This window comes from Mya arenaria, chromosome 9 (genome assembly GCF_026914265.1).
Source record: "Mya arenaria isolate MELC-2E11 chromosome 9, ASM2691426v1".
Classification (NCBI taxonomy): Eukaryota; Metazoa; Mollusca; class Bivalvia; order Myida; family Myidae; genus Mya; species Mya arenaria.
Window position 1 is genome coordinate 17751909 of NC_069130.1, and position 16688 is coordinate 17768596.

At 33.5% G+C, this 16688-nt stretch overlaps 1 protein-coding gene across 1 annotated transcript; it reads right to left on the minus strand.

The window, feature by feature from the left end:
* Positions 1 to 3206: 3206 nt before the first annotated feature.
* On the minus strand, positions 3207 to 15201 carry LOC128246857 (uncharacterized). Its single transcript, XM_052965351.1, has 3 exons — positions 14760 to 15201; positions 3996 to 5047; positions 3207 to 3779 (listed from the first exon to the last, which is right to left on the minus strand). The coding sequence occupies exons 2-3, from the start codon at positions 4905 to 4907 to the stop codon at positions 3654 to 3656; spliced, it is 1038 nt and encodes a 345-aa protein (XP_052821311.1). The 5' UTR covers positions 4908 to 5047; positions 14760 to 15201; the 3' UTR covers positions 3207 to 3653.
* Positions 15202 to 16688: the final 1487 nt, after the last annotated feature.

Genomic DNA, 16688 nt, shown 5'->3' on the forward strand with positions numbered 1-16688 from the left:
AGGTTAATATAGGAAAGCAATGTTTTGTATATTTAAATAAACTTAGAACGAAATCCTTTGTTAAAGCAATTATTAGCTACATTACCAAACGATTGTTATCATATATCAAACAAATTATCTACATGCTCGATTAAATGGCGACATACGATTCCACACACGTGTACATCAAATAAATATTCCACAAATTATAATATGTGCAACAATTGATAATACTTTATCATACTTTCTATTGAACAATGATCTAATACCGCATTCGAACGACCAATGACTCTCAAGTGTGTGCTTTTCTTTTTTTATGCCTGAACTTGTGACTCTCCGACCGTTCTAAGGCGATTATCCCATATTGTATTGATGAAAAGTGTTTAATGTAAATGTTAAACTGTGGTTTGTACGATATGTGTCACTCGCTTAATAAATGGTAAGCCTTAGCACTGTGCCTTTATACATTTATTTTATTAATATTTTGTGAAGCTGTTGCTAAGTGTATGTTAGGCCTCATGATTTTGCAGGGCCTTCATTTGTATTTTATTCGTCTTTTACTTAGTATATTGCAGGCCTTGGCGTTTTGACTTTTAACAAGGGCCTTGTGTATAAGTTATGTCTCTCGCTTAGTGTATGGTAGGCCTAGGTATTGTGACTTTTAACAGGGCCCTTGTGTGTACGTAATTTGTCTATGACGTAGTGTATGGAAGGCCTAGGTATTGATATTTTTAACAGGGCCATTGTTTGTACGATATGTATTTCTCGCTTAGTGTATGGTAGGCCTAGGTATTGTGACTTTTAACAGGGCCCTTGTGTGTACGTTATGTGTCTCTCGCTTAGTGCATGGTAGGCCTAGGTGTTGTGCCTTTTAACAGGACCCTTGTTTGTACGTTATGTGTCTCTCGCTTAGTGCATGGTAGGCCTAGGTATTGTGCCTTTTAACAGGACCCTTGTTTGTACGTTATATGTCTCTCGCTTAGTGCATGGTAGGCCTAGGTATTGTGCCTTTCAACGGGGCCCTTGTGCGTACGTTATGTGTCTCTCGCTTAGTGCATGGTAGGCCTAGGTATTGTGCCTTTTAACAGGACCCTTTTTTGTACGTTATGTGTCTCTCGCTTAGTGTATGGTAGGCCTAGGTATTGTGACTTTTAACAGGGCCCTTGTTTGTACGTTATGTGTCTCTCGCTTAGTGAATGGTAGGCCTAGGTAGTGTGCCTTTTAACAGGACCCTTGTTTGTACGTTATGTGTCTCTCGCTTAGTGTATGGTAGACCTAGGTATTGTGCCTTTTAACAGGGCCCTTGTTTGTACGTTATGTGTCTCTCGCTTAGTGTATGGTAGACCTAGGTATTGTGCCTTTTAACAGGGCCCTTGTTTGTACGTTATGTGTCTCTCGCGTAGTGTATGGAAGGCCTAGGTATTGTGCCTTTTAACATGGCCCTTGTTTGTACGCTATTTGTCTCTCGCTTAGTGTATGGAAGGCCCAGGTATTGTGCCTTTTAACATGGCCCTTGTTTGTACGTTATGTGTCTCTCGATTAGTGTATGGTAGGCCTAGGTATTGTGACTTTTAACAGGGCCCTTGTTTGTACGTTATGTGTCTCTCGCTTAGTGTATGGTAGGCCTAGGTATTGTGCCTTTTAACAGGGCCCTTGTTTGTACGTTATGTGTCTCTCGCTTAGTGTATGGTAGGCCTAGGTATTGTGCCTTTTAACAGGACCCTTGTTTGTACGCTATTTGTCTCTCGCTTAGTGTAAGGAAGGCCTAGGTATTGTGCCTTTTAACATGGCCCTTGTTTGTACGTTATGTGTCTCTCGATTAGTGTATAGAAGGCCTATGTATTGTGCCTTTTAACAGGGTCCTTGTTTGTACGTTATGTGTCTCTCGCTTAGTGTATGGTAGGCCTAGGTATTGTGCCTTTTAACAGGGCCCTTGTTTGTACGCTATTTGTCTCTCGCTTAGTGTATGGTAGGCCTAGGTATTGTGCCTTTTAACAGGGTCCTTGTCTGTACGTTATGTGTCTCTCGCTTAGTGTATGGTAGGCCTAGGTATTGAGCCTTTTAACATGGCCCTTGTTTGTACGCTATTTATCTCTCGCTTAGTGTATGGAAGGCCTAGGTATTGTGCATTTTAACATGGCCCTTGTTTGTACGTTATGTGTCTCCCGCTTAGTGTATGGAAGGCCTATGTATTGTGCCTTTTAACAGGGTCCTTGTTTGTACGTTATTTGTCTCTCGCTTAGTGTATGGTAGGCCTGGGTATTGTGCCTTTTAACAGGGTCCTTGTTTGTACGTTATGTGTCTCTCGCTTAGTGTATGGTAGGCCTAGGTATTGTGCCTTTTACAGGGCCTTTGTTTGTACGTTATGTGTCTCTCGCTTTGTGTATGGTAGGCCTATGTGTTATGCCTTTTAACAGAACCCTTGTTTGTACGCTATTTGTCTCTTGCTTAGTTTATGGTAGGCCTATGTATTGTGCCTTTTAACAGGGCCCTTGTTTGTACGTTATTTGTCTCTCGCTTAGTGTATGGAAGGCCAAGATATTGTACCTTTTAACCGGACCCTTGTTTGTACGTTATGTATTTCTCGCTTATTAAGACCTAGGCGTTGTGTATTTCAATAGGACCCTTGCTAGTACGCAATGTGTCTCTCGCTTCGTGCCAAGTAGAGCCAAGGATTGTGCTCCATTTTTGGCTTCTGGGCCTTTCTGATTAATATTCATTAAATTGAGGTTAATAGACAAAGAGCAAAACGACCAGCTATTATATATTTTTGTTAGAGTATATTAGGGGTTACTTGCAACCAAAATAATTGTTACATAACCTGACCAAACAAAAGTTATCAGTTTTTTAAAATATAAAAGCTGTATCAATTTGATCATTCAATGAATATTCAAAACTACTGCAAATACCACCTCAAAGTTCAGTGTTCTCAAAAAGCATTTTGTTGTTCTTTTTTTCATCAAATGGATAACATTTTCTTTAACTCGTACGAATTAGAGTTAATAAGGTTTGTTTGCATGGCAACATAATTCAGCTAGAAGTTATGCTTAAATAAGATCACAAGACATGGAAATGCCAATTCTTAAAGAGGGATTTATTCAAAATTTATTTCGAATTGCACGTGTCAATTTATATGCAATCTCTTTTACCAAAAAATGGTTCAACATTTTCAACAAATATTAATCTATTAAACATATGGTCAATACAAGCATCATTTGTGAGTAAGATCATAAAAATTCTTCCTAAGTAGATAAACATGTCGACAAGCATAATATAATTGAGATAAAGTAATTAGCAAAAAATTGAGAAAAAAAATGCGGAATGACGCTCATACAATCATTATAACCAGTCTTTTATCGAAATGTTTTTCTAAGCTTTTCCAGAATATTTCTTTAATTTTAAAATCCGATTAGGTAGTATTTAAAAAGGTAAACGCATTAATATGATTTAATCATATTTCAGTTAAGCGGCCTAAATGATTTGAACATTAGTATTCGTGTGCTATGCAATAGCCAAAAAACAAAACAAAAAAACTTTACACAATTTGACAAATACCAATGTAGATTTAAAACAAAGTATATAATGAGACACACTTCGAAATGCGATAGAAAACATGCGTTGATATAATGCCCCCTATCACATGTTAAGAATAAATTAATCATGTATTTAGCTATCTAATGTATTGTGTGTTTAAGAACACATGTTAAAGTACAAAGGCGGGATACAATTTTACAAACCTTTTCTGACTGATCTAAGTCTTGCTTGATTTGACTCAACAGTACAGTGAGCTCCCGCCGAGTCTAAAATCAAACATTCAAATATAGAACAGTATATGGGCTTTTAAAAATGATGCACGTTATATATATATAAAACATTATGTGCATATAACTTAATAATTCAAGAGTAAGAACAACTGCTGTTGATGGTCAACGTGCATTTTGGATGAAAAGCGACATGTGGCCGGTAAGAAATATTACAGTTTATAGCACTTAAGCAAACGACACCACACTCGATACCTGGTTTATTTTTGTGGTTGATGCGCCAACATCATTGGCATTGCCATCGTCGCTCCCAGTAATTTCTTCTTGATGTGCACAAACCTCCTCCAAATCTTCAAACACGCATTTTAGTATGACCTTGTTTTCTTTGAAGTCAAACCCTTTGAAAGTATGTTTGTGTTTGAATTCTTTAAGGTGGGATCTAGCATCCGAAACCTCTTTCTCAAAATATCTGTTCATTAGATACAGGTGTCCAGCCATATTTTTGTCAACAAAACTATCAATTTTACTTTCTAAATCGCGACACCACTTAGTTTTCTCATCACACAGTTTAGTAATATGGGAATGAATGGTCAAGTTTTCGTTATGTTTCTTCGTTATTCCGTCTCTAATGCCACTTGTCAATTCATCTACACGTTGTTTAATTTTATTTTCAAATCCCATACATTCTTGCACACATTTATCAGCGTTTTCCTTGTAATTCTCCTTACTGTGTTCTGCTTCATTTTTCAAAAGTAGAATCTCATCTTTTATTTCCATCAATAATGACTTCATTGTGTTGACTTTCTCGCAGTCAATGTTAACTACTTCATGCAACAAGTCAACGACTTCTTCTCCGCAAGGACGATGTCCCGAATGAAGACATCGGCCACAAATCGTGGAATCATGAATTTTACAAAGAAATATAGCTTTTTCTGTCGGATGCTGTTTACATCTTTCTTCTGTGATGTCCCGCAATATGACATTTGGATTTTCTGTACCATCCTCATGCATTTTAACAGCCTCGTGCATAATGACAGTATGTTTTTGAAACACCTTTACTCTCTTATGAATATCTACACAAGTTTCACCCACGTTTCCACAAGTTTTGCAATATCCAACTGCATTTTCTTTACGGCACATTTCACACTGAATCTGCTTTGATGCCATTTCTTATGTTCATAGAAGTTCAAGATATAATGAGTTAAACCAAAACGTTCTTTAATGCGAAAGTTCGATTTGAGTTATTGTTTTTGGTCGATCTATTGTTTCAAAGTCATCACTACATCGTCATTTAAGTACATGTATAACTGAAAATAAGAATATTGAAATGATAATTAAGATCATACAAAATGATGACAATAAGTTTGTAATAAAGCTTATTGCAAGTAACGCTGTCAATGTAAACAATTATTGTTAAGACCTTAACGCCATGCCAATCACAGTATTAACCACAAGTCATAAATGCTGGATATGTTTTCTTGCGTTTTAAATACTGGACTGTGAAACAAACGAATCTATCATGTTTCTTTTTTTATTTTCATGTAAAAGTACACTCATTGTTTAGATTTTGGAACGTCACGTATGAACATTGCAGAATGGAAGAGTGTCGGTTACACTTTGTTTAGATATTTAATTGACTAGTACAACTTGATTACAACTTTGTCTTGTCCCTTACATGTATTGCATAATAAAACAAGCAAACTATTTATAGCAAGCTTGTTGTATGTCAACAACGTCATGGGATTAAGGGACGGAAAATCACTAACAGGAAACTAACGGAATTCACAAAGAAGCAACATAAATCATACATATACTTATATACCTAAGCTCCATAACTTCATTACCAATCGCGTTCTTGACCGAATACAAACGCATCTGGCATAAAAAATTATATGGCTGTCTAATATTTTGTTATAACGAAAAAGTTTACCCGTTCTTTTTGTATTAATGAACATCAAACTCAGTACGCTAAATAAATAATGCATACATTTTTAGTTATAATTTCTTACGCCAAATAACATGTTAGTTTGAATGGTACGGGTTTTAGGGAGTAGAATGTTTTCAGACCGTGCTTTAAGTATGCTCAGGGGCGAGCCAGTGAGAACCACTGTACTCATATTATAGAAGTAAACACTGACGTATTATTCAAGCTTAATCTAATTTAACTATGCTGACAAATTATCGATATCGCTGAATGCATTGGTATTTGGAGTGAAAAAAAAATCACCAATACCTTTTTTTTTAAAAGGGAGGTTATTAAGAAATAAATTAAAAAAAAAAAACTAATGAAACTCCGAAAATAAGCATACAAGAAACACAGTGTGTACAATATATTTGTCATGACATAGAGGATATTTGTTTATTTCAGTGTAAGATCGTATTGTAATAAACTCGTGAACATAAAAAATAAAAATAAAAATATGTTTTTCTATGACACTCATGAAATAAAATACTATCTTACATTGAAATAAACAAATATCCTCTATGTCATGACAAATATATTGAACAAACTGTGTAGTATGTAATGTACCTACATTTCTGCGGTAGACTGTTGAAATGCCATCTGGGCTTGTTTATATTCTGGAGTTTATAAAACAACGTTAATGAAATGGTTTGATGCAAATACTAATGCAAGACGTGTTAGGCTTGTTCAACCAAAAGTCTTATTCCAAAACTGATATTTTTAAAAATGATATTGTCCTAATTTGTGTGTGTGATTTAGCAATGACAATATCCTCTATCACTTCATCGTACAAAATTAATGTCATTTTGAAAACTTTATTTGTTTTAATCATGTATTGCAATACAATTAAAAAATAACATAATTCAAATCCTGAATCGATACCATTTGCACAACAAAAGGACAGAGTCGATTTGCAATAAACGAAACAGACTATGGTGCCAACCGTTTTGTTAATTCGGATATATTCAGGTTGCATTATTTATTTATAGTTATTATGTATTTGAAAAAGTTTTTTATAAGAACTTCACAGACATGTTTGATCAAAACTATCATAAATTCGTCCAATGTTTACTGCATAAGTTTTTTTTTATATTTTCACTGTAGACTTAACAAGTAAAGTAACCTACTTTAAAAACTACATTAAAAATATTTTGTTGTGGTATCGTTTAGATATTAACCCTTGGGTGTCGATCATAAACACACGAATTATGAAAGAGCAATTTTTGTCACACAAAAGTTATATTTGATATTAAATAACGATTGCATATGTTTGAACAATCGTTGTTGTTTGTACATCAACATAACATTACTCGTATTTAGGAAAGTGTAATCTCATTTCATTTAATCTTGTAAAAAACAAAAGTTTTATTCGGTTCCATATCAGTTCATATACAAATACTAATGATATTATCCAATTTATCAATTTGTCCAAAACTTGACATTTATATGATGTTTTTCTCAAAAGACACAATTTATATAAAGAAGTTTTTTTATAGCGAATTTTGAACTTCAGGTTGCTAACATGAAATCTATCGTTACAATAAACGAAACCAATCATTTTCGCATTATTATTTTTAAGCGCTGTACATATGCTATCTAGAATTACATTATTCATCGTTATCCACATATTCCTTTGATATTATAAGTCTTGAATTTTAAATGCTAATACACACATATGTAAAACGGAAATGAAAATTAATACGTCTACCTATTCTGGAATCAAACTTTTTGTCTTCATTATTTAAAAAATAAATATAAGTATATATCTTTTAATTGGCACGGACTGAATTCGAAGAAATGCTTATGTAATTCAACAAGCCGGAAATTGTGTTCTGACCTTATGACATTGTATAGTACATATATTCAGAAATGTCGAGTACATCATTGAATTTGTCCATAACTATTTCTTGTCAGAAGGGTTAATAGGGTTTAATAGTGCGTGGTGGAAACTTAAAACAAATACCATTTGGAACAACACGTGTTTAATTTGGAGTTATCCAGATTTGTTTAAGCCTTACTGAACAGATTTTGGAACATTAACAACATGAATACGACAGTTTTGCAAGATCTAGTGGATATCGCATATAGAGAACGGGCAACTGAAAATATTCCTGCACTTGTTTATACCGCTGTTGTGGCTATAATTGGTATAGTTGGAAACTCAGCGGTAATTGCGTTTCATCGCTTAAAGAGGATGAAGACGACGTCAACATATCTGATGATACAGATAAATGTAAATGATCTTTTGGTCTCACTAATTCAATTTGCCAGCATTGCGTTTTGTCTGAGTGAACTGAATTTTCCAGTATATCTGGATATTTCAGTTGTATTTTGTCACTACATTTGCATTTAACATGGGTTATTTGCTTCTTATTATGATCATAGCAATAGATACCTATAGACTAGTACTTTTTAGAAAAACACTTTAGTATAAAGGCATTCGTAATCGTTGTAACGGGAGTGTACGTGTATCCATTCATGACAGCGAGTAGATACTTTTTTCTTCTTGGTACAATTCCAGTCAACAAAACGGTCAACAACGTATCATTTGATGTTACCGAAAGTGGAATTTTGACTGAAAAATACCCATTTTGGTATTGGTTTACTTTAGTTACGGATTCATTGACGATTGGAATGGTGTTTACAGTATCTGCAGTGATATACTGGATGCTTTTCAAGAAACAGAAATTCAGGTATAAAATGACCATGCATTCCCTCCCTACTGGAAGACCAGAAGTTTCCCTTGAGAAAGCTACAAGTTCAGAGCTAAGGATTGACAAAACGATACCACAAAGCGTTGGCAACATATTGGAATTAGAAACGTCCACTCTGGACATAAACAAACAGACCACAGATGAGCTACCGCCTCAAGATGACAAAGTGGAAGAACTAATAAACAAGAACAGGAACATTCAACTGATGATTACAAAAATGAGGTGCTGGATAACAATCGCCTCTGTTTTGATTACAACAAATGTTGGGGAATCGGATGAGGTACCTGTTTGGCAGAGAGTGATGTTTAGGTCATATATGGTTAATACAAGTATCAAACCTTACATAATTGGATATTTTAATTCGTGAAAGTACTCATTGAAAACCTTTGATGTATATCGATAAATAGTTTTTCGTATGTCTATTTATACACAATATGTGCTCTGAAATTAATTTTCATTTCCTTGTATTATTATATATCTGTATCGTTAAAAAGTACGTGTTTTGCAATGTTATATTTTGTATGATATATTCATAACTTCGAAGCGGTTAAATATTGTCGTGATGCTTCGTTGGAGAATTTTGAACAAAACACCATGACAAAATTTAGTCGGTTTCTAATTTGGATATTCCGTTGCTCTACAGGGTGAACGTATTCTTTCGATTGACTATTTTGATTATCTGTAAATAATTTTACCATTTTTTCAATAATATGCGATGGATGTTCTTAAATTAACTTGCATTTCATTTTGCCATTATATGTATATCGTTTATAGTGAGTGTTCTTACAATTTAATATGTCTGTACTTCTTATAAAAAAACACGACAATATCTAACCTGTGACGAGTTCCCATCAGGTGAAGATTTTCTTTTGTCTTAACTTGTTAAGATTTCACGTAGGATTTGTGTTAATTTGCATATATCTTGTGTAGAATATGTTTTCGATGTGTATTTCAATTGTCACAACTATTGACAAAAGGGACCAATGTATATTTGTCAAGGATAAGATAGTGAACAGGATATTCGAATGATATAACCATTTGCAATTTTTATGATATAATTAAAGAATGCTTTCCATGCACATAAAATTATATAAAAAAATAATAACGTTTAGTTTATGACATATAAAGCTTCCATCTATCATTATCATTAATGTTGATAATCTAAATTGTGTGTGTGATGTGTTCCCCATCCCCTCTGGCGTACCATAATGTTTCGATTTTCTTCAACCCGAATCCTGTACAACAAATACTATCAAACTTATTTCGAATCTGCATACAAAATATTTCAAAAAAATTCCGCGTGCCGCGTATACTCTTTTTATCATAATAAAAAAAATATTGATACACAGGTTTGGGAAAAAGTAAAGGTGTATAAGAAACTCAAAGAGGCGGGCTTATCCGCTGTCAGATCTATTGGACCACTTCGACTGTACACATGAATAATAATAATAATAATAATTAAAACTTCAATTTGATCGGATTAAACTTACCATAAAACCGACCTTCATGAGACTCAGACGTAGCAGTTGCGTATACGTATGACGCTAACGAATATATTAACGACCTGTGTTTCTTGACGTAACTATACAGAATTATTAACGGATGTTTTATTGCAATAAAAAGCGCTTTAAGTTTTCAATTAAACAGTCTATAAATTCGTTAATTTATTGCTTTTTTTCTCTCCTGTATGAACCATTATATTTTTAATCACTGAATACTGAAAATAAAATCTGACGTATCAAAAATGTATCAAGCTCTGTGTTATCAGTGCATTTTTAATGATTTTGAGTTTTACTCACTAGTGGAAGGTAGGTGGGGTGCTAAAAATACCAATCCTAAATACAATCGATACGACAGGGTCTGCTACATGCTAGAATGAAGCGGGCGGAGGACATAAACTGATGAATTCATCTTACTTTAATGCTTACACATTTCATGAGTTTGAAACTATAATGTCGAAAGATAACTTAGCAGTATATGTTTTGGTAATGCCTAATCTAGACCCATTTGCTATAAATATATTGATTTGACAACATACGACCGAATATCTCATAAAAAGTTTTTTTCTATAATTTCGCAAATACATGGAAGACCTTCCGCATAAACTTCCTTACATTGCTTAATTTCATTGTGATTGTTCTATGATGTTCTTAGAAACTGTACGATTCTCATACCAGCTTCTAGCAGGATCCGGTATGATTAACAACATAATCAAGTGTTTCAAAGTAAAGAATTGGATGTATTTCCGTTTTCATAACTTTAGGAAATTGTCGATTAAGTATCTACTTCAGATATCCACAAATCCATTGTGAAGTTGAAGCGTTTGAAGGAGCTTCTCAACTAGAGTAATATTTCGCTGAAGTCTGTATTCTATTCTACCACGTAAGATGCTGAATAAATTTTACTCTCAAATTTGCTAACAAAATGGTAAAAACATGATTACCTCTTTTAGAAAATTGAGGGATCCATCTGCCATTTGAAAAAAATATTTGTATTAGACATATTGTTTTCTTATACTATTTAGTTATATCACGGGAATTAATTTTCGCTGAACGAGTTTAACTGGTTCAGAATACCACCCAGAACGACACGTCAACTTACCACACTTCAGCTTAAATAACACGCAGAGACGGTAAAAAATTGCCACACGATCCTTTCTGTGGCACATTCTCGTGGAGGAGGCGGGGTACCATCTATAAAAAGCTGTTTGAATGGCGTGAGGCACACCTACCACCCCATATAGACCACCAATTTGAGAAAAACTCGTTAACTAAATTGAATGAAACAAGCAAAGCACAGCCTGGAATATATACCAGAGAACACGTCAAGTATATGCCACCAATAATTGACGATTCGTTAATTCGTTGAAACAGTTGTTAAGCTGGCAATGAATCGCTGCACATGCGTTTCCCGGTCACTTCTGGTTCTTATTCAGAGCTAAAGGCAGAGTTCCACCTTGGTTTTGTTGTAAAGGATCACTACAATCCATAGAGATCACTCAGTGAACACGTTGAATATTGAACTCCGGGTTTTTCATGGTCCCACTAGAGGAAAGACTGAGTACCATTAACAGTTTGGTTAAGAGATAAGACCAACACTTATCGTTAAACCCCACTTTATTTAACCTCCTTATGATAATCTGTGAAGTAAATTATCCACTACGGTTCATTCAAAACATTATAATGGAAAATATTGAAGTGAACTGGCACATTTAATAAAATATGTATTTTACATGCACGATAGTCTTGATGTATAGCGGAGAAATTAATCAATAGTACACACCACACACCCCTGATTTCCCTTCGCATTTCCGTTGTTTTTAAAACACTAAGCTTGTCAGGGAAGTTTACTTTGTCGGAGTTTAATTGTTCATACTGGTGTGACAGGTATTCAATTATTTCCCAGAACTGATATATAACTGAGTGTAGTTATGGTAGGTTTTTATAACAGTATATATTTCGTACCGATTCGAACATGTTTGATACTTTATCATCATTACCAATATCAAATTATCACGCTAAAACACCGCTAACTAATACATGGCTCGCCTACTGTGCATGTCAATATGCAATACACAACCCGCCTTTTTGAAGTGTTTCATACTCGAGGAAGGGATATCGGCTGGCTACCAAATGTTTGGCCAGGTATGCCCATTTTTAACCGTGTATGAGTAATTATCTAAAGAAGAAAAGTTCATTTGAATTAAGCAACAGCTTAAATTTTCTGTCAAACGACAGATAAGGCAACAATAAGCTGTTTTGGTACTGTTGTTGTTATAGACACAACAGAAATGATCTTTGTTGATTTGTAGACATAAGGGGGTCATGCTGGGTAACTGGATATAATTAGCTTTTCTAAACGTTTTAACCTCAATCCCTTTGGACCGTGATTTGTGTATAAACATATATAGCTAACAATTTTGTTGATATATCTTAATTATACCATAATAAGTGCTAATGAATTTCATAGTGCTGTTGCTTGCGCTACACTTATACTTCAACTGTTACGCTTTAACCTTATGTGAAAGGTGCAATGTGACTTTTTCTTTCGATAACTTAAATTTAACCGACCGAATTAAGAATGACTAGTGAGAGCCATAAAGAAAACTAGAGATACAATAGTAACAATGGTTACTTAATTTTGGCAAAATTCAGATTATCCAAATTTTATAGAAACGTGTGTAACAAATGCGGGTGTTCTAAAAAAAGCACACCATATCATCATAAAACATCATATTTGTCATATGAATACATTTATCACTGAAAATATAAATACATATATAATGAGCAAGATCACGAGGATAACAAGATAATAAAGTGTTTAAAAAGCTAAAGGCATGTTAAGGTGTGATTAAATTACGTTTAAACAGATAATTACCGGTCTTACTCCGTATCAATCTCTGCTTCAATCGCAAAAAGCTATACCTTTATATGAATTCCTGCGTTTTTGATATTGGACTGTTTAACGATCGATTTTTTTTTTTGATTTTTTTAGTGTTTTAATGTATAACTACACTAACGTTTTTACGTGCATGATGGAAGAGTATATATTATACCTATATGTTTGATCGATAGGTACAGAAACACCGCATTAACATACAACGTTGTTATGTAAACATAAGGTGTTCCCTTACATATTTGCATCAGATTTACAGCAAGCTGATCGTATGTCAACGTCATGACATCTAGAGACAGAAATTCCATATCATGACCAACATCACTACCTCAGAAGGAACAGTAAACATACTAATACTTTTATAAAGTGTGAGGAAAAGTTTGTGGCTCGCCTTCTGATATATTTCTGAATTCTGTGTTTTGCATAAAATAGTTGATGACACGTGATAGATCCTTTATGTATGATATCAACTTTAGCTCTAATGTTGACAATATTTGCTCTGGTTCGAAACTTTTTTTATCTCAAATTTATCCATGTTTTTTTGTTATTTGTTCATATTTTTTAAAGCTTTTTTCATTGATAAAATTGAAGCTTGTTCATTACCTAGAAATCTTCGAAATTATAAACATTTTGTTATTTGATTTCATAGCTTATTGGCATTGCGCATTAATGTATAGGATGCTGCAGTTAAGTGTCTATGAGAGTTTCCCTTTAACCAAAGAATGGGAAAGACAATGGTTTGTCTTGATGATGAGTAAGAGTGTACTTTCAGTTAGATTTAGTCACAACTTTCGCTTATATAGCATTAAGAGACAATTAGCTACACTTGGACATACGGGCCAACAAACAATGGTATGGCTTGGAACACTTAATCATACCATTTAAACCTAGTAGGAGCTCCTTATAATCCACTATGAAATATTATTAAGTAATTAAATAAATGAATATGACAATAAGTAAAATCCACAAATGAAATTTATTCTCAAGTTGTTCTATGTATTTGTTTATTTATAGAAATAATGTAATATCACTTTGTTAATCAAAAAGAGGTCTGGATAAATGCGTACACACATCGATATACATGTACAAATTTAAGTGAACTTAAAGATAAATCTATTGTTTTTTAAATTGAATTGAATAGGCAAATACTACCTAAAAAATGAATACAGCAACATCAGAAATATTTGTCGATTGCGGAAAATATGCAGACGCCGAAAACACACGTCTAATGTTTAATGATGTTATATTTATATATGCGTATAAGTGGATATACATAATATGAGTTTTAAATGTCGCTTTTTTACTAAAGATCTGCTTCATCGTTGCTTCTTTGATATAAGAATAAATTGAAATAATACCGAAACAAAGAATTACTCTCTTCATGTATATGCTACATGTATGAAATACAAATGAAATTATAACCGTGAACACAAACTCAATCAGACACAGCATAGGCGATCACCCAATGTTTGCAAAGTCACTATATGTTGATAGTTTTGTTATGTTCGTTGTCATAAACGTTATGTCTATCATGTGTGCTCTGGTAAGTAGTGTAGGAAATTGAACTTTTCAAGTCACAGACACTCGACGTTCTACGTTTGTAATTGACGAAACCGAATATTTCGAGTAAAAAACAACAACAAATGAAAATGATTAGGTGTAAATGATAAGTTGCTGGCAGAGTGAGTATTGTACCTTTCTTTACACCCTGTTAGTCAACAATAGTTCCTACCACAATAGGCACATCTTTAAGAAAGGAAAGTATGTTAAAGCAGACTGTATTATAAAAGTAAACGGAGTAAGCAAGCAATATATTTACAAAATTAACCCTCGGACAATAAAAAATCAAATAAATAAATATGGGATACATAATATATAATATGTATCACGCTATCGTACGATGCATGGCATTCACATAAAGATGATGTAATTTAAATCATTGCATACCATTTGCATTTCTTGACTCGGTCTCTCATTCCCCAGTGAACTTTCGTCTTTGTTTTTGTATTTAGTCGTACATGTTTCCTGCCAGAAACTTTTGTTCGAATCTTCCACTTTCTGTTTTTGTTTGATTTCCAAATGATCCAATTCTTTATTGCCTATTACCTTATTGGTATTAATTGTTTCGATTTGTTATCATTTTTTTTTCTTCATGCGCTTAATGTCATCCTTTATCTCCCTTATTATATTTATAGCTGCGGTCGTATCATTAGCCTGATCACAATTAATATGTGTGGCCTCTTTACACAAATCCACATCTTCCTTGACACATGAAAAATGATCCGAATGTAGAAGTTATTTTGATGACATTTTAACTTTTCACATTAAATTATTTTACATCAGAATTTTAAATGTTCAATTTATGTGGATTTCAGATCGTTCTTTTCAATTTGAGACTTAACAATTAACGTCCTTGTTTAAACATTTATTCTTAAAAGTACAGTAATTAAATATTGTATGGCTTTATGTTGAACACTTTACTTTAAATCAAAATTATCAGACGAAATACATCAAAATGCTTTTTTAAAATGCATTTTTGTATGACGAAATTAAGTGTTGCAAATCATTACAATAGTAGTGTTAAAAGTAAGATATCCAACGCTGGAACCATTCAACTAAAACTAAGTGCTGTACCAAAAACATGCGCGAGTCCCTTTAACAGTTGGTAAACGTGTCCCATAAACTCTTGGTAAGTTTCACTTAGTCATTCATTAAACATTTACTATAACGTTTCCGGCAAAATTACTTCAAGCTTTCGTAGTGGCAGCGTCTTAGTTCCATGTTTCCAAGAATGAGCGTTAAGTGTTGAATAAAGCTATTTACGGATTTTGCTCTAATTTAAAAAGAACTAGATCTATCACATGAGGTAAAATATGCCCGAATGAAAGTTTACTTGACACGGCAAGCAAATTGAAGGAATGTTATCATTGAGGTTTGGTAACTATGCAAATATTGAGCATGCATATAGCTCTTAGAGCAATACAAAACAATTCTCTGTTATGTTAGTATTGCTATTGATGTTTATATAAAACGATCGTCTAATATTTCATATTTAACTTATTACCATGGGCTTTGCAAGTTATATAGTGACTCTGAATAACGACTTTGTGCAGTTGTTTTATTAATATTCGCAAAATGTGTCGAGGAAAAGAGCGTGTACTTTAACTGTAAAAGCTGAACTCTCACAGATTGAACGTTTTGACAACTTTTTTTATATTTTTTTTGTCTTGGAACGAGATGAAGGTGATAATCCATGGAAACCAGTTATATAAGACTGCTGACAAAAAAAAATAGATCGAAGATTTTTAAATTAAAGTTAAAAAATGATGTTTTGTGCATTTTTCTTCAACCGTTAGTAACGGTTAAAGCCATAAAACATTAATTTTCGAACGAAAATATGAAAATCTACGATCTGATTTTTGTCAGCAAACTTAAATCGTTGGTATCAGATATAATTGCAAATATTTGCTCTTTCCAAGACAAAAAAATAAATAGTAGTAAAAATGGTATATCAGTGAGAGTGCAGCTTAAAGCATAGGCTCGCTTTCTGATAAATTTCTGACCTATGTGTGTTGAATAAATTATGTGCCGACACGTGACAGATCCTATATGTTTGTTGACAACTTTAGCTGCAATGTTGTCAAATCTTGCTCTTCATCGAAACTTTTTTATCTCCTTTTTAGCCATTTTTAATTTGTTATTTATTAACATTTTTAGAGCTTATTTCATTTATAACATTCAAGCTTGTTTATTATCTAGAAAGTATATATATTTTGGTATTTGATTCCTTAGCTTATGGACCTTGTTATCGATGTATAGGGTACTGCAGTTTGTGTCTATATATGATAGTTTCCCTTTAGCAGAGGAATGGGAACG